General features: G+C 45.1%; 1 protein-coding gene across 2 annotated transcripts in view; it reads right to left on the reverse strand.

The window, feature by feature from the left end:
- The window catches only part of STX12 (syntaxin 12), a 37,689-nt gene that overhangs the window by 17,949 nt on the left and 1,612 nt on the right, over positions 1-18,128 (reverse strand). For both annotated transcript variants that reach the window (XM_002716116.6, XM_051856792.3), the window contains exons 2-3: positions 7,267-7,336; positions 3,526-3,625 (exon numbers count right to left, since the gene is read on the reverse strand). In XM_002716116.6, coding sequence (XP_002716162.1) covers positions 3,526-3,625; positions 7,267-7,336 — 170 coding nt within the window. The remainder of the gene's footprint in view (positions 1-3,525; positions 3,626-7,266; positions 7,337-18,128) is intronic.

The raw sequence follows: 18,128 nt of genomic DNA on the forward strand, positions 1-18,128 counted from the left end.
TTTTTAACTATTTCAAATAAACCTGAAGTGAGCCATTTTAATAGCTAATATTTATACAGTGCTCACCATGTACCAATACTGTCACATAAAACAACTCACTTAATTTCATAACAATCTATAAATTAGGTCCTGTTATAGCTCCTATCTTACCAATCAGAAAATCAAAGCACAGAGCGGTACACAATTTGCCCAGGATCTCTCAGTAAATGGCAAAGTTGGAGTGTAAACCCAGGACATTTGCATCTAAAGTAAACAGTTGTTATTTTCTCTCAGATTTTCTACTTCCACCTTAGGACAAATTTGCATGAATGGGGAAATTTTGGTCAAAAGGCACAAACTTTTTTATGACAATAAATACTGTCAATTAGCTTACTTAAGAGTTTTGGGTGAAGCATGAGGAATTCAGTACAATATGTGAAATTTATTTGAAGGCAGTATATTCAGGAGGAGATGTCAGAACACAAACTGGCCAAATGGACCAAAACTTAGGCTAGGGCACGAGGCTGGAAAAAGATCTAGGGACCATAATCCTAGGGGTGACAGGGAAATCTGAACGTACATAGGACTCCTGAGGGAGGAAGCACAGCAGGAGAAAAGTGCACAACCAACGGCCGAGCCCTGGGGGAGGCTCACTTCTAGGAGGTGACAGCCTCAGGGAAGAGGGCTGAGATCTGGGGGTTGCCAGAACTGGGGAAGAAGGAAAGAGAATCATGGAAAGGAACTTGCGGTAGAGACAGGATGTGCAAGAGGGTCAAAGGAAACTGAAGAAAAGTAAATAAACATTCAAAAAAGGCCACTGGATTTGGCAGTTAAATCACTAGTGATGGCAAGTAAACATGGAAAAAAACTGAAAGTAGGAGTTATGGTTTGTGTATAAGATAGTCATAAAAAGATGGGTTATGGGGCTAAGATTAACTAGATGACAAGAGTAGAAAGAAAAAAGGGCACTCAGCCAACAGGCAAAAAGGAATCAAGGAGTTGTATTTCACCAGAGAGGGTAATTTGTGGATCTATTTTGTGTGCGTAATGATCCAAACTAATGGATGGGAACAATGGCATGCATAATCCAAAAATAATTTCTGCTTGCCTTTAGAATACGTTAGATGAGAAACTTTTGGTAGCAAATTTAACTTTCTATTTATATTTCGCTTAGGCTACTATTTAACCCTTAAGCACTTTGAATATTCTGTCTGCACCAGACCCATAGACTCCTTTTTTATTACTATGAAAAAAGTGCACATTGCTTAAGTGTATAGCTGAGAAGAAGAAAGGGGTAATTTGAGAGCTGTCTGGGGATGCTGGATGGCAAGCAGGAACTGGCTCCTAAATGAAGTCAGCATGAATAACATCTAAAACACTCACAGATGGATAACTAAAAAGTGATTACAGCAAGATGACTTTATTTTTTTAGCCAAGATCAATTAGGGTTTTCACAATTTTTATATTTTTAAAAATGAATTAATTTAATTTAATTTGATAGGCAGAGAGAGAGAGAAAGAGATCTCCCATGTGCTGGTTCATTCCCTATATGACACAACATCAGAGCTAGGCTTGGTCACGCCAAAGCCTGGAGCCAGGAACTCAATCCCATGCAAGTGGCAGGGACGTAACTATTTGAGTCATCACCTGCTGCCTCCCAGAGCATGCTTTAGCAGGAAGCTGGAGTCAGGAGCCCCAGCCCAGACTTGAAAACAGTAGCTCTGATAGGGTATGCAGGGGTCCCAAGCAGTGTCTTATGCGACATACCTGTCCTTTTTTATAACTACTTTGCAGCGGGATGACAAAGCATGCAGTCTTCCCTCCTTTCTTTTGAACAAGAGGGCACCAAAACTCCTGACTGAACATATGCTACATTAAATAGGACAAACCAGTACTTTTCAAACTTTTATGACAGAAATAGAAAAAAATCTACAGTATAAATTTGACTTTATGACCTGGTACCATATGCACATATATGCATAAAATAAAAATTTCATGTATAGCTGGCATTGTGGCATAGTGGGTAAAGTCACTGCCTGCAACACTGGCATCTCGTATGGGCACCGGTTCAAGTACTAGCTGTTCCACTTCCAATCCAGCTCCCTGTTAATACACTGGAAGATAGCCCAAGTGTGCTTGGGCCCATGCACCAATGTGGGAGACCCAGAAGAAGCTCCTGGCTTTGGTCTAGACCAGCTCTAGCCATTGAGGCCATCGGGAAACAAACCAACGGATGGAAGATATGTCTCTGCCTCTCCCTCCCTCTTTCTCTGTAACTCTGCCTTTCAAATAAAGAAAATAAATCTTTTTAAAAAATTTCATGTAATAATATTTGCCCTATTTATGGTACACATTCTGGTTTTTCTACTCTATTTCAATTTTTTAAAATGCTGACCACAACACACTGAAATGATATCCTGTTCTATAGTTACAACCCACAGTTTGAAAAACAATTCAGAAGGCTTTGTCTTCAGAGTCATCAGGGACAGGGTATCATCATTTAAAACATCCAATAATGAAAAGCAGTGCAAATTAAGTGCCCCCAGTGAATGGTATGGAAGCTGAAAGCAAAGCAGAATCATAATGGGCTAACATAGGTGAAGGCAGTCTTCCTGGAAGAGGAAGGATTTGAGAAGGCCATGGTACAGGTAAATGAGTCAGCCACAGCGAAGGAGAGGCCACAAATGACTTCAGGAAAGCATGAAGAAAAGTCATGACATTGTTAAAGGAACAATGAACATCAATAAAATTGTGTTTTTAAACGACTGAAATGACCACTGAGCAAAGTGGCTTGAAGGTATTCTTGGGGCCAGTGTTGTGGTGCAGCGGGTATGGAATCCTGTTTGCTCTGCTTCTGATCCAGCTCCCTGCAATGCACCTGGGAAAGCAGCAGGGGGTGGCACAAGTGCTTGGGCCCCTGCTACTCAGGTGGGAAACTCTGAGGGAGTTCCAGGCTCCTGGCTTTGGCCTGGCCCAGCCCCTGCGATTGTGGCCATTTGGGGAGTGAACCAGCAGACAGAAGATCTCTTTCTGTTTCTCCCTCTTGCTCTCACTCTTTCAAATAAATAAACCTTAAAAAACAAAACAAAAAACACAACAACAGAGAAAACGTTTCCCCTGAGCATTTCCTTAGCCTGAGATCTATAAATGAATCATGATGGGATGTGAATATGACTGCAAAATATGAAAAAAAATTATAGATACTGGGTACAAAACAAACTAGGACCAAGCCTCCAAACATAAAACTGCTAACCAACTCCAGAAAGATACACATAGAGATCCCTCCTCCATTAAACCCATTTGATTAAAACATTGATAACAGATTATTAATAACAGCAGCAGCCACCACATGTGGAGTACCTACACATGCCAGACACTTTGCTATACTAAGTGTACACTTTCTCTGTATCAGCACAATGGTCACATATCCCCCACTTTACGGGTAAGGAAACAGGTTCAGAGGAGGGCCATCTAGCACTTGGGGCCAAACTGCGTTTGTTTCACATACTGCCTGCCTACTGAATAAGCAAAACAGGAAGTACCAACCTGTTCTGAAGCAGATAAGGGAAGGGGCAAGGATCCCAATTCCTTCAGCAATTCATTTGTTTCCTTGGCCAGCTGATTGGTGGAGTGTTGTAACTGTTGCCTAGGAGAGAAAAGATCTGTTTCAGGATGTTGTCATTTCTTGGTGCTCAGAAATATTATCCCTGTAAACCCACTTCAAGGCATCTTCACATCACTGAGCAGAAAGAACCTGCCTCACTGACACCTACTGAAGGAAGCACAGATTGGAAATTTTAACTCTTGGGGAGAAAAGAAAAGTACATTAGCAGTTCTAATTAAAAAAAAAAAAAAAAAAGAAAAAAGGGGCCAGCACTGTGGCGTAGCAAGTAAAGCCACCGTCTGCATCCCATATGGGCACCAGGTTCAAGTCCCGGCTGCTCCACTTCCAATTCAGCTCTCTGCTACAACCTGGGAAAGCAGAAGTAGACACAAGCTCTTGGGCCCCTGAACCCACGTGGGAAACCCAGAAAAAAGCTCCTTAACCCCTGGCTTCAGATTGGCCCAGCTCCGGCCATGGTGCTCATTTGGGGAGTGAACCAGCAGATGGAAGACCTCTCTCTCTCTGCCTCTCTGTAACTATGCCTTTCAAATAATAAATAAATCTTAAAATATATATATATATATATATATATATATATATATATATAAAGTAAATGCTACCTATACCTAAGTCTTACCTGACCATTTCAATCCACTAAACTCTCTCATAAAACTCTCACAGTGAATTGCCCAGGACTTCTGCATAGCTAATGTTTGTCTTAGTCCACTGACCAGAATCCAGGCACAGATGGCTGAATAAAATGTTTATCAAAAGCAATGCTTCAGGCCGGCGCCGTGGCTCACTAGGCTAATCCTCCGCCTTGCGGCGCCGGCGCCGGATTCTGTCCCGGTTGCCCCTCTTCCAGGCCAGCTCTCTGCTGTGGCCCGGGAAGGCAGTGGAGGATGGCCCAAGTGCTTGGGCACTGCACCCCATGGGAGACCAGGAGAAGCACCTGGCTCCTGCTTTCGGATCAGCGCGGTGCGCCGGCTGCAGCGCGCCAGCCGTGGCGGCCATTGGAGGGTGAACCAACGGCAAAAGGAAGACCTTTCTCTCTGTCTTTCTCTCTCACTGTCCACTCTGCCTGTCAAAAAAAAAAAAAAGTTAAAAGCAATGCTTCAAAAAAAAGGGGAAGGAGTGGCTGGCGTTGTGGTGTACCAAGTTAAGTCACCACTTACAGCGCCAGCATCCCATATGGGTGCCAGTTCAAGTCCCAGCTGCTCCACTTCCAAACCAGCTCCCTGCTAATGCACCTGGGAAACCAGCACAACGCAGCTGGAGTCCTGGGCCCCTACCATCCACATAGTCGAGACCTGGAAGAAGCTTCTGGCTCCTGGCTTGGGTCTGGCCCAGCTGTGGCCATTGTGGCTATTTGGGGAGTGAACCAGAGGATGGAAGATCTCTCTGTCTTTCCCTCTCTCTGTAACTCTGCCTTTCAAAAAAATAAAAATAAATCTTAAAAAAAAAAAAAAAAAAAAAAAAAAAAAAAAAGGCATCGCTTCCCACCTACCCTAGAGGACAATCTCCTAAGACCTACGCTCATTTCCTAGCTTAAAGCTGCTTCTTTCTCGGCTTTATCCTTGGCTCCCTATCTGCTCTTTATGCTTGACTTTGTGGTTCTTCCCTCCAAAACAAAGAAGCCCTACGTAGTTTAAAATTACATAAGGAGTAGAGAGGGAAGGAAACCAGAGAAGGAAGAATATGTAATATAATAAGTGGGATTGGAAAGCAATGGAAACATGTAAGAGTCCTTTTCACTCACTGCTTCTTTCCTATGCTCTCAGGCATTTCTACACAGGTTTTAAGGGAGGTCAGAGAAACCACATGTGGCGGTCTGAATGTTTATGCTCCCCTAAAATTCACATGTTGGAATCCTAACCTCAGGTTTAATGCTCTTATAAATGAGGCTTCTGGGGCTGGCACTGTGGCATAACGGGAGAGCCGCCACCTGCAGTGTTGGCAAACCATATGGGCGCCAGTTCTAGTCCCAGCTGCTCCTCCTCCTAACCAGCTCTCTGCTATGGCCTAGGAAAACTGCAGAAGATGGCCCAAGTCCTTGGGCCCTTGCACTTGTGTGGGATACCAGGAAGAATTTCCTGGCTCCTGGCTCCAGATCAGCCCAGCTCCAGCTGTTACAGCAATTTGGGAAGTGAACAAGTGGATGGAAGATTCTCTTTCTCTCTCTGCCTCTCTATAACTCTGCCTTTCAAATAAATTAATTAATTAAAAAGAGAGAGAGAGAGAGAGAGATATTCCTTGGGCATTAAGCCTAGGTTAACAAGTGTGTGTTCCAGGGTGGGCACTGTGGTACAGCAGTTTAAGCTATGCTTGGGATGCCGACATCCCATATCAGAATGCCAGTCAGAGTTCTGGCCACCCTACTTCCAATCCAGCTTCCTGCAATGCACCTGGGAAGGCAGCAGATGACAGCCCAAGCAGCATCCACATGGCAGATCCAGATGGGAGTTCTGGGATCCTGGCTTCAGCCTGGCCCAGTCCTAGCTGTTGCAGGCATTTGGGGAGTGAACCAGAAGATGGAAGATCACTCTCTCTGTCTCTCCCTCTCCATCTCTGTCACTCTCCTTTTCAAGTAAATAAATCTTAGCAATAAGAAAAAAGTCCATGTTCAATACTTGAGTACCTGGGTTCAACTCTGGAGTCAGTTCCTGACTCCAGCTTCTGACTAATTCTGTTCCGAAGAGGCAGTGACAATGGCTCAAGTAATTGGGTCCCTGCTACCTGTGTGGAGACCTGGACTGAGATCCCAGCTCCCAGGTTCCTCCCTGCCTGGTCCTGGCTGTTGCAGGTATTTGGGAGTATGAACCAGAAGATAAGACCTCTCTCCCTGTCTGTCTCTGACTCAAATAAGTAACCAAACTTTTTAAAACAAGTGCCATCAAGTGGCCTTGTCCCTTTTACCAAGTGAGGACATAGCAAGAAGGCACCATCCATGATAAAGCAGGGCCTCACCACACACTGTATTGGCCCTCTCCCTTACCTTGGCCATCCCGTCTCTAGAACTCTGAGAATATACCCATGCTGTTCATAAACCACCAGTTTACAGCATTTTGTTACAGTAGCCCAAATAGATTAAGATACTATGCTAACAATTACTAATTTGCTTCACTGAAAATGGGCCTCTAGGATTTGAACACACACACACACACACAGACGAGAATCAAAAATAAGAAGGAGTTGACCAGAGGCCTGAAATCCCAGACAGTGGTAAAATACCCAGAGCTATTTCACATCTCTCTTAAAAACACTCATAGTAATAACAGTCATTCTCTAACTTCACAATGTCTAGGACGGGAAACAAAGAATATTTATTGTGCAGGATATTTTAAAGATGAAGAATAGAACTTCTAAAAGCAGAAATGGAGTCAAAGAAAGATGGGATAAAAACAATCTGGAGCTCCCACCACCAGTCCACTCCTCTACCCCAGGCTACCATGAATTACTTTTCCTGTGTTACATAAAGTGGGAACTCAAACCAGACCATACCACCAGGAGGCCGACATATACTCCTACACCATCACCCTCTCCCAGCTCCAGCTAGTCCCTCAGGACCCACTCCTCTCCTTCTCACTCCACAGATCTGAAACCTACACTGCCATCAAGCAAGGACATTAAGGACATCCTCAGAGAGCCCTCCCCAGACCCAACCTTTTCAGGAAGCTACTCACAGATTTTCCTGAAGCTTGCTTGAGTCCTGCTTAGTTCCTAGTTGGCTCATCAAATTCTTTATCTGAGCAGCTGGGGAGAGTAGGGGGAAAAAGTTTATTTAAAAGAAAAACACATCATGAACACCCGACTTCTCAGATCACTGGTCTCCCTAATCTTGAATAAGTACATGCAACTAACAGAAACCTTGCTATGATCTAAACCCTGGCATACACATTTCTCCAAAAACTAGTTACAGGCTCACCTTTCTCCTACAGAGTAATATGCCACTAAGTAGAAGCTGATGGTTTTGTTTATCATCCCCCAAGGAACTTGCTGACTTTTCCAGATCTTTCATGGCACTGGTTAAAAAACCCATCCCCTTTGGAATGGCCTTGATACCTATTATCAATTCACATCAATGAAAATGTTTCAACTCACAAATACAATAATTCTTCTATAGCAAACAGTTCTGGAAAGACAATGTATGTTTTTTATTAATAATAGGTTACCACTGATTGAGCATCTCCATGTGTCAGGCACTGCACTAAGGGCTCTGTGGGCCAGCACTGTGGTGTGGTAGGTAAAGCTACCACCTGCAACACTGGTATCCCATGTGGGCACTGGCTCAAGACCCAGTTCCCCAACTTTGGATTCACCTCTCTGCTAATGGCCTGGGAAAGCAGCAGAAGATGGCCCAAGTGCTTGGGTGACCGCACTAACATGGGAGACCCAGAAGAAGCTCCTGGCTCCTGGCTTTGGCCTGGTCTGACCTAGCCCTAGACTTTGGGGCCATTTGAGGAGTGAACCAGTAGATGAAGATCTCTCTTTGTCTCTCTGTAACTCTGTCAAAAAATATTCTTGGCCGGCACCGTGGCTCACTTGGCTAACCCTCCGCCTATGGTGCCGGCACCCCGGGTTCTAGTCCCAGTTGGGGTGCCAGGTACTAGTCCCAGTTGCTCTTCTTCCAGTCCAGCTCTCTGCTGTAGCCCGGGAGGGCAGCAGAGGATGGCCCAAGTGCTTGGGTCCCTGCACCCACATGGGAGACCAGGAAGAAACACCTGGCTGCTGGCTTTGGATCGGCGCAGCGCCGGCCGTGGTGGCCATTAAGGGAGTGAACCAATGGAAGGAAGACATTTCTCTCTGTCTCTCTCTCACTGTCTATAACTCTGTCTATAACACTGTCAAATAATATATATATATATTCTTTTTTTTAAAAGAGCTCTGTAGACTTTAATTTTCACAGCAACAGTCTAAAGTAGATATACCCTTATTGTACAAACAAGAGAATGTATTTAGGGAGGTTAAATATCTTACACAAATGTAAGGAAAAAATTCAATCCCAGGTATATCACACTATGTATATCACAATGGCTAGCTTCTTCAGTTACACTGTCTATACCATAACATAGGCAAATAATACAGCTTTATGTGACCTTTTCTACCTTTTTTTGATATTTTGCTAAGACTAGGAATGGTCAAGTCTGAATCCTGATGTCTAAAACCCTAGCCTAGCCTAGGAAAACAGAGGCCCAATAAGAAGAAAAACACCAACACCAGGCCACCTGGAATCAGAACACCCATGCCCCTCACTGATTTCTGCAACAGGAGTAGAAGCTTGGTTTCTTTTGTGCCTTGCTTTCTATTTTCTCTTTTTTTGGTTGGTAGGCTGAAGAGATGTAAGCACTCATAGGTTGGAAGGTAGCTGGGTGATTTCTGGTTAGCCTGCTTTCTTTAAAAGAAAAAAAAAAAAAGATTTACTATTTATTTGAAGTCAGAGCTATACAGATAGAGGGAGCGATAGAGACAGATCTTCCATCCACTGGTTCACTTCCCAAACGGCCACAATGGCCAGGGCTGGGCTAGGCTAAAGCCAGGAGCTTCCTCTAGGTCTCCCACATGGGTGGCAGAGGTCCAAGCACTTGGGTTATCTTCTGCTGCTTTTCCCAGACCATTAGCAGGTAAATAAATTGAAAGTGGAGTGGCCTTGGCCGGCGCCACAGCTCACTAGGCTAATCCTCCACCTGTGCGGCAGTACTCCAGGTTCTTGGGGCAACGGTTCTGTCCCAGTTGCTCCCCTTCCAGGTCAGCTCTCTGCTGTGGCCCGGGAAGGCAGTGGAGGATGGCCCAAGTGCTTCACCCCATGGGAGACCAGGAGAAGCACCTGGCTCCTGGCTTCAGATCAGCGCGGTGCGCTGGCCGCAATGACCATCGGGGGGTGAACCAACGGCAAAGGAAGACCTTTCTCTCTGTCTCCTCTCTCTCTCACTGTCCACTCTGCCTGGGAAAAAAAAAAAAAAAAAAAAGAAAGAAAGAAAGAAAGAAAGAAAGTGGAGTGGCCAGGACACAAACCAATGCTCATATGGAATACCAGTATCATAGATGGCAGCTTTACCCACTATGCCACAGTGCTTTTTAGGAGTGTCGCCTGTCTTTTATTACAGGTAGCTGAAATACAGAACATATTAACAGAATACTCTTTGCCCAGAAGAAACACACTTATCTTCACATTTCAATAGAACTTCACAGATAACATAACACAACAGGTACAGGGCTCCTCCACCGAAGGACAGTCTCCTTTCTGGTTCTCTCTAGATTAATGATAAAGTTCCACTTGTAAAACACTGGCCTGCTCAAATGCTGGCGCAGTGAGAAAATGAGGAAACTAATCTATGTTGCATAATTTGTGAATATTATACATATAAATACAATGCTGGATGAAGCTCCTGGCTCCTGGCTGGCCCAGCCCTGGCTGTTACAGCCAACTGGGGAATGAACCAGCAGATGGAAAATCTCTGTCTCCATAACTGCACCATTCAAATAAACAAAATAAATCTTAAGGGAAAAAAAAAAGCTACTTTACAATTAACACTGACTTGCAAATAGCCCCAAGTTTGATAAGAAGCAATGATTAGGGGCCTGCACTGTGGCACAGTGGGTTAACGCCCTGGCCTGAAGCCTTGGCAACCCATAAGGGCACCGGTTCTAGTCCTCGCTGCTCCTCTTCCAATCCAGCTCTCTGCTATGGCCTGGGATAGCAGTAGAAAATGGCCCAAGTCCTTGGGCCCCTGCACCCACATGGGAGACCTGGAGGATATTCTTGGCTCCTGGCTTCAGATTAGCACAGCTCCGGCCATAGCCATCTGGGAAGTGAACCAGTGGATGGAAGACCTCTCTCTGTCTCTACCTCTCTCTGTAACTCTGTCTTTCAAATAAATAAAATAAATCTTAAAAAAAATAAAAAATAAATAAAAGAAGCAATGATTAGGCAACAATGATTGCTAAGAAGATTCTTAAGCAGAAATGTAACAATCCCAGTACTTATTAGAGTATACAAGTTACTTCTCCCTAGCTAAAAATCACTGTATGATGGGATTCATGAAGCAAAATTTTTCAGAATTAAGAATATATAGGTTGGGCCAGTGCTGTGGCATAGCAGGTAAAGCTGCTACCTGCAGTGGCAGCATCCCACATGGGCACCAGTTCAAGTCTCAGCTGCTCCACTTCCAATCCAGTTCTCTGCTAATGGCCTGGGGAAAGCAATGAAAGATGGTCCAAGAGACTGAGCCCCTGCATCCAAATAGGAGACCTGGAAGAAGCTCCTGGCTCCTGGCTTCAGATCAGCCCAGCTCCGGCCATTGGGGCCACCTGGGGAGTGAACCAGTGGATGGAGGATCTCTCTTTGTCTCTCCTTCTCTCTGTAACTCTGCCTTTTAAATAAAACAAGACAGAGTAGGCAGAGTTACAGAGAGAGATCTTCCATTCGCTGGTTCACTACCAAACAGCTGCAACAGCTGGGGCTGGGCCAGGCTGGAGCCAGGAGTCAGGAGCTTCTTCTAGTCTTCCACGTGGGTGCAGGGGCCCAAGCACTTGGGCCATCTTCCGCTGCTTTCCCAAGCCATCAACAGGGTGCTAGATTGGAAGTGGAGCAGCCAGGACTTGATCAGGTGCCCATATGGGATGCTGGCATTGTAGTGGGTGGCTTAACCTGTTATGCCACAATGCTGGCCCCTCTACACTGTTCTATGCCCTACAAGATACATGCTTTCAAGCTTACATTCTAAGAGGGAAAAAAAAAGAAAGAAAGACAACATATATGAAATAGTGAAATGTAACATAAAGAAAAGTCAATTTAGGTTAGGGCTGGGAATGACAAGGGTGGGCAGAGGGTACTAGTTAATACAGAATGGTCAGAGAGATCTGTCTAATAAGGTGACTTTGAGCAGAGGTCTAAAAGAAGGGAAAGATCAAGCAATGCAGCTACCTAAGAAAAGCATTCCAGACAAGAGTAATCAGTGGCCGGTGCCACGGCTCAATAGGCTAATCCTCCGCCTACGGTGCTGGCACACTGGGTTCTAGTCCCGGTCGGGGCGCCGGATTCTGTCCCGGTTGCCCCTCTTCCAGGCCAGCTCTCTGCTATGGCCCAGGAGTGCAGTGGAGGATGGCCCAAGTCCTTGGGCCCTACATGGGAGACCAGGAGAAGCACCTGGCTCCTGGCTTCAGATCAGCGCGGTGCACCGGCCGTGGCGGCCATTGGAGGGTGAACAAATGGCAAAAGGAAGACCTTTCTCTTTGTCTCTCTCTCTCTCACTGTCCACTCTGCCTGTCAAAAAAAAAAAAAAAAAAAAAGAGTAATCAGCACAAAGTCCCCGGTGCAGATGGAGGAACAATGGGAAAAAGGCCAGGGGGGCAGAGCAGAGTGAGCAAGAGAGATAAGACCAAAGAGGCAGTGGGCCTTGCAAACAATAAAAACTGTGAATTTTAATGAGCTGTCAAGCTACTTGTTGTGTCACAATGACCAGAATTCAAACCTGGGGCTGATTCCAATGGCTGTAATCTTCTTGCCACATTAAGTTCCTTCAATAGGCTGGCTCTTCAAGGAAACAGAATGTAGTCACACAAGGCAGGCCTGGATTTCCCAGTGTTCCACTTTGCCCCACCCTACTTATCTAAGAGTTCTCTAACTTTATAGCCCTCTGTTCCAGATAGGCTGATGTCCTTGCTCTAACCTGCTCTCCTCCCCAACTCCCTCCCACTTGGGGAAATACCCTCTGTACTCACTAGAAAGCAGCAGGGTGCCTGGCACACGGTGGGTACATAATAATTACTGATTAATTGAGCCAGCCTCCCTTGTACATTATGGACTCTCTTTAGGGTAGAAGAGGTAAATGAAGGTAAACTAGGAATAATGAGATCTGAAATCTAAGCCAGGGTAGAAGAGGTAAATGAAGGTAAACTAGGAATAATGAGATCTGAAATCTAAGCCAGCCTTGACCACTAACCAGATAAATGGTGCTGTACCTGCCATGTCATTTTACTGGGTTTCTTTTTCACTAATTATAGATTATATTCAGATTTAACCAACATTCACTTAATACTTAGTATTTATGTGGCGCTTTTATTTTCTCTCACTAAATCTTTACAACTGTGTAGGGACTAAATGGTTTCTAAGCAAAATTCAATAATGGAATAGCTCTGGTCCCATGCAACAAAGTTTTTTGCAACCCAAAAGTTTGACTTAGATCTGTCTAATAAGGTGACTTTGAGCAGAGGTCTAAAAGAAGGGAAAGATCAAGCAATGCAGCTACCTAAGAAAAGCATTCCAGACAAGAGTAATCAGTGGCCGGTGCCACGGCTCAATAGGCTAATCCTCCGCCTACGGTGCTGGCACACTGGGTTCTAGTCCCAGTCGGGGCGCCGGATTCTGTCCTGGTTGCCCCTCTTCCAGGCCAGCTCTCTGCCTTGGCCAGGGAGTGCAGTGGAGGATGGCCCAAGTACTTGGGCCCTGCACCCCATGGGAGACCAGGAGAAGCACCTGGCTCCTACCATCGGATCAGCGCGATGCGCCGGCCGCGGCGGCCATTGGAGGGTGAACCAACGGCAAAGGAAGACCTTTCTCTCTGTCTCTCTCTCTCACTGTCCACTCTGCCTGTCAAAAAAGAAAAAAAAGAAAAAAAAAAGAAAAGAAAAGAAAAAGAAAAAAGCAACTACCATGACAGGTGGGAAAAATATTTTTCTCTTCATTTCATATAATCTGATGCTCTAATTCAGTATATTAAAAACAAATTCAACAAGAAAGCATTACCAAATGAGAGAACGAACACCTATGTGGTGATTATGACAAGGAAGGCATCTCAGTGTTTTAGTCTGATGACTGTGTTCATATTCTATTTTTAAATACTCGCAGCTATGATGAAAATGACCTGACGTAAGTAAAACTCTCCACTGAAAATGAGTGCTACACATCAGAGGTACACTCTTCCAGTCACCAGACCAGTGACTGAAGACGTACTGGGCTACAGAATGGGCTCTGAATTACAACTGCCTACGCCTGAGTTCTGGTTTCACCACTTCCTAGATGAGTGACCTTGAGCACAAGGCTCCACTCCTCTATGCCTCAGTTTTCTTGCCTAAAAAATGAAAATAACAGGAGAATCCTCTCACATCGTTGTTTTGAAGATGAAATGAGGTAATATGAAGCTAAATTTAGAACAATGTCTGGCATATAAAAGCACGCAATTAAGGATAGCTACTATTACTATTATCAAACTCAAGAGCAAGAAAAAATGTGCTTAGCAATGATAAAATCAATCAAGTACATAACAAATGCCAGCTACCATCCACTGCTGCTGTGCCAGGCACGAAAGAGCTCCAGAGGGATATATACTGCATAATTTTGCCACCCTCAAAAAACTAGCAGTACTCTCTCTAGGTGTATTGACAAGACCAAAAAGCATATATTAATTAAACAATACAGAATATAAGCAAGTGCTAAACTGAGGGAAAAATGCCTGCAAATTTCTTAGAAAACAATAGCTAACATTTCTTAAGCACTTACTATGTAACAGGCACTGCTTTAAGTATTTATGTAGATTATTTCATTTAATCCTCACAATCCTACATAAATTATCCCACTCAATCCTCACTTTACATAAATTATCTCATTTAATCCTCATAAGGGATTACTATTAAGTCCATTTCTTTTTTAAAGATTTTATTTATTTCTTTGAGAGGTAGAGTTATAGGCAGTGAGAAGGAGAAACAGAGAGAAAGGTCCTCCATCTGCTAGTTCACTCCCCAAAGGCCTCAACAGCTGGAGCTGAGCCAATCTGAAGCCAGGAGCCAGGAGCTTCTTCCCAACTCTCACATGGGTGCAGGGGCCCAAGCACTTGGGCCATCTTCTACTGCTTTTCCAGGCCATAGCAGAGAGCTGGATCGAAGTGGAGCAGCAGGGACTCAAACCAGCACCCATATAGGATGCCAGCACCGCAGATGGAGATTATCCTACTGTACCAGAGCTGGCCCCTGTTAAGTCCATTATATAGATGAGCAAATTGAGAAATAGAGGAGTAAAGTGATAGATTTATACGGTTACTAAGAAGATGATCTAGGGTTTAATTTTAAAGCCTGGTAGCATGACTCCTGTACCTGTCCACCTAACTACTAAACAAATAATATCATTTATTGAATGTCAACTACATGCCAGGCAATATACTAGGCACTTTGAAATGACATCCCCTTTTAACAATTCCAATCGTACTACAGATGGAGTAACAGACAAAAAGGGAAAATAGGGGTCGGCCATAGCGTAGTAGGCTAAGCCTCCACCTGAGGTGCCAGCATCCCATATGAGCACTGGTTTGTGTCCTGGCTGCTTCTCTTCTGATCCAGCTCTCTGTTAATGCACCAGCAGAGGGAAGATCAATCGGTCTCTCTCTCTCTCTCTGGTATTCTGCCTTTCAAATAAATAATAAATATTTTTAAAGTGAGCTTAGTTATGAGGGACAGGATTTAAACACAGCTCAAAAGATGTGTATAATTAAAATTATTTGAGGGGCCGACACTGTGGCATAGTAGGTAAGGCCACCACCGGCAGTGCTGGCATCCCATAAGGGCGCCGGTTCGAGACCAGCTGCTTCACTTCTGATCTAGCTCTCTGCCAAATAAATAAATAAATCTAAAAAAAAAAAAAGATTATTTGAGAGATACAGAGAGAATGTGCTCCCAATCACTTGTTCACTTCCCAAATACTTGCAACAGCCAGGGCTGGGTCAAGCTAGGGCCCGCTGAAGCCAGGAACCAGGAACTCAATCCAAGTATCCCAAATGGGTGACAGGAACCCAATCACTTGACCCATCACCACTGCGTCTCAGGGTCTGCAGTTGAGTGCCTTAACAGGCATCTAATTGCTAGGCTAAATGCCTGCCCATAGAATTTATGTAATTTAGACAGCCAGTGAAGTAGGGAGAAGAAAGATATTAAAGAAAGGAGAAAAGAATAAAGCAAAGACCTGGAAAAAAAAAAAAAAAAAAAAACAGAGTTCTCAAGCTTTAAGAAAAATGCCCTGCCTCGGGAAAAGAATGAGGAGGAGTAGGAAACGTGGCTAATATGGGTTAAGATCACAGAGAGAGAAAGTAAGGCAGAAAGTTAAGATCTGACACAGCAGACAAGAGAGCCAGCAGAGGCGCTCGAGGAGGTGGGCAGCACAACGGAGACAAGACTTTGGACACACTGCTGACAGCGCCATCCGCTGAACTGGAATGGGCGAGACCCACGACCACAGACACTAACAGTATGCTGCTGGATACAGGTGTTAGGGTGGCAATGAAACCAAAAGTAAGGGGCAGGGCTGGCGCCGTGGCTCACTTGGCTAATCCTCCGCCTGCGGCGCCGGCATCCCATATGGGCACCAGTTCTAGTCCCAGCTGCTCCACTTCCAGTCCAGCTCTCTGCTGTGGCCCGGGAGGGCAGTGGAGGATGACCCAAGTGCTTGGGCCCCGGCACCCGCGCGGGAGACCAGGAGGAAGCACCTGGCTCCTGGCTTCGGATCGCCACAGCGCCGGCCGTGGCAGCCATTTGGGGAGTGAACCAACAGAAGGAAGATCTTTCTCTTTGTCTCTCTCTCTGTCTATAACTCTACCTATCAAATAAATTAAAAAAAAAAAAAAAAGTAAGGGGCAAATATGAAAATCACTCCAAAAGAACCACCCACAGGATGTTATAACTTAAAAGTTCAACTGTTTCTGCCTCAGCAACACTTGCCCAGACCCTTCATTCCACAGCAGGTGGAGTCCAGTGTCCTTCCTCCATCTGTACTCTACCCAGACTGATAACAACTGTTTGTACCAGGCAGTCAACCTAAGCTGTACCTGTAAAAACCCACACAGGGCACTGTGTATTAGGCAGCCAAGCTCAGCAATTCCAAGCCCACGTCTGTGGCTGAACAGCTGGGGAGAAAAAGAGCTACCCCTCAAACTTCAGTGGGCACAGGCCCGTGCAGGGCTGTGAGTTCACGCCCACCAGCTCATTCCGGCCATTTCTCAGGAGAGGTTTGGGGCACAGGCACTAACGTGACAACTGGGTAGATACAATGTCCTACGAATTTCAAAGTCCCAATTCCTCAGTAAGCAACCCCAAAGGAAGAATTTCAACTCACACGCCTACGGTCACAGGACTTGGGAGGAAGCACAGCACAAGGGGAAGAGGCAGGACGAGTTCTCAAGTGGTAGAAAAGCCTTCCTTATTCACGCACATCAACTACACACAATTTCCTGAGGGCTAAGACCCTATGCGATCTGACCCCTGGCTACCTGTCTGACCTCCTCGTGTTCCTCCTCACTCCTCTAACTGCAGTCCAGCCACACCGGCCTGCTCGCTCCTCTGGAACACGCTCAGGCCTCTGCTCCTGCCTTCTGCCTAGAACGCCTTCTTCCCAGCTTCTCACCCTCACTTCATTCAGGTATATACTCAGACGCCACCTCCTCAGACAGGTCTTCCTTGATTAACTTCCCCTCCCCCTCCCTCATTCTATATCCACTCACCCTTCCTTAGACTTCAGAGCACTTATCATTGCTCTTTATTACGTGTGTGTGTGTGTGTGTGTGTGCACAGAGATATATCTATCGATCTGTACAGACGTATCTCTACAGATACTCACACAGAAAGCACCACAGCTTCAGGTATCCCCTCCCCTTTCTCAAAGTGTCCTCTGGAGAGTGAACAACTTAAGTCACTTGTGTACTTGAGGTGTTAACCACTATAGATCTTTTTAGCATTAATTAAACATTATAACAAGGCAAATTTCTAGTCACAAGAGACAGATCTGGTATTGCCATTTGTTAGCTGGGTAATCATTAGTCACTTTCTCAACCCCCAAAATGGAAATCATTTTGGCAATTACTTCACAGGCTGCTTCACAATAAAATAATAAAAGTAAAGCACTTTTCGTACTGCTTGGCACTTAGCTAGTGAGTTATTAAGATGTGATTCCAAAGGTCCCCTTCAGCCCAGTGTCCAGTCTACAGCTAATTCTGACCAAGACCACGACCAACGAAAGCTCTCCCAGCTTTTCCTTCCTTTTCATTCAGTCCCTACCCGGCATCTCTTGATTCCAGTCTCTCTCCCTTCCAGGTCAAGCTACACATTCCTGAAGAATTAAATCCAAGCCCCTTAGCTTAGCACGTAACGCCTTTCCCGTTAGGGCCCACCTCACCTTCCAGTGCTACTTTCTGGCACTTTCTGGAGCCCAGCACTCTACCCAAATTAAGTTACTCTACTTTCTTTCCTACCAGATGCAGCTTCAGCTTTCGCACTAGCACAGTTACTCATTCCCCCTCAAATGCCCGCTTCCTCTTTACCGACAGTGTAAATCCTTTCCACTATCTTTCCAGAACTGCTCCAAATGCCATTACGCCTTTTCTAGTATCTCCCGACCGGAAACGGTTTCTCTCTCCTGAACACCTCCATAATGTTATCTGTACTTCTGGAGCTCTGATCCCCTCCACTTTAGCTTTTGGTTGTGTGTGTACCCCACACACTCCCTACTCAAAGAATCCAGGCCAGTTCCAACTTACTACACAGCCTGACATTCAAACAAACATACACT

The sequence above is a fragment of the Oryctolagus cuniculus genome, chromosome 7 (assembly GCF_051225735.1).
Source record: "Oryctolagus cuniculus isolate XC-2025 breed Fujian yellow rabbit chromosome 7, ASM5122573v1, whole genome shotgun sequence".
Lineage (NCBI taxonomy): Eukaryota > Metazoa > Chordata > Mammalia > Lagomorpha > Leporidae > Oryctolagus > Oryctolagus cuniculus.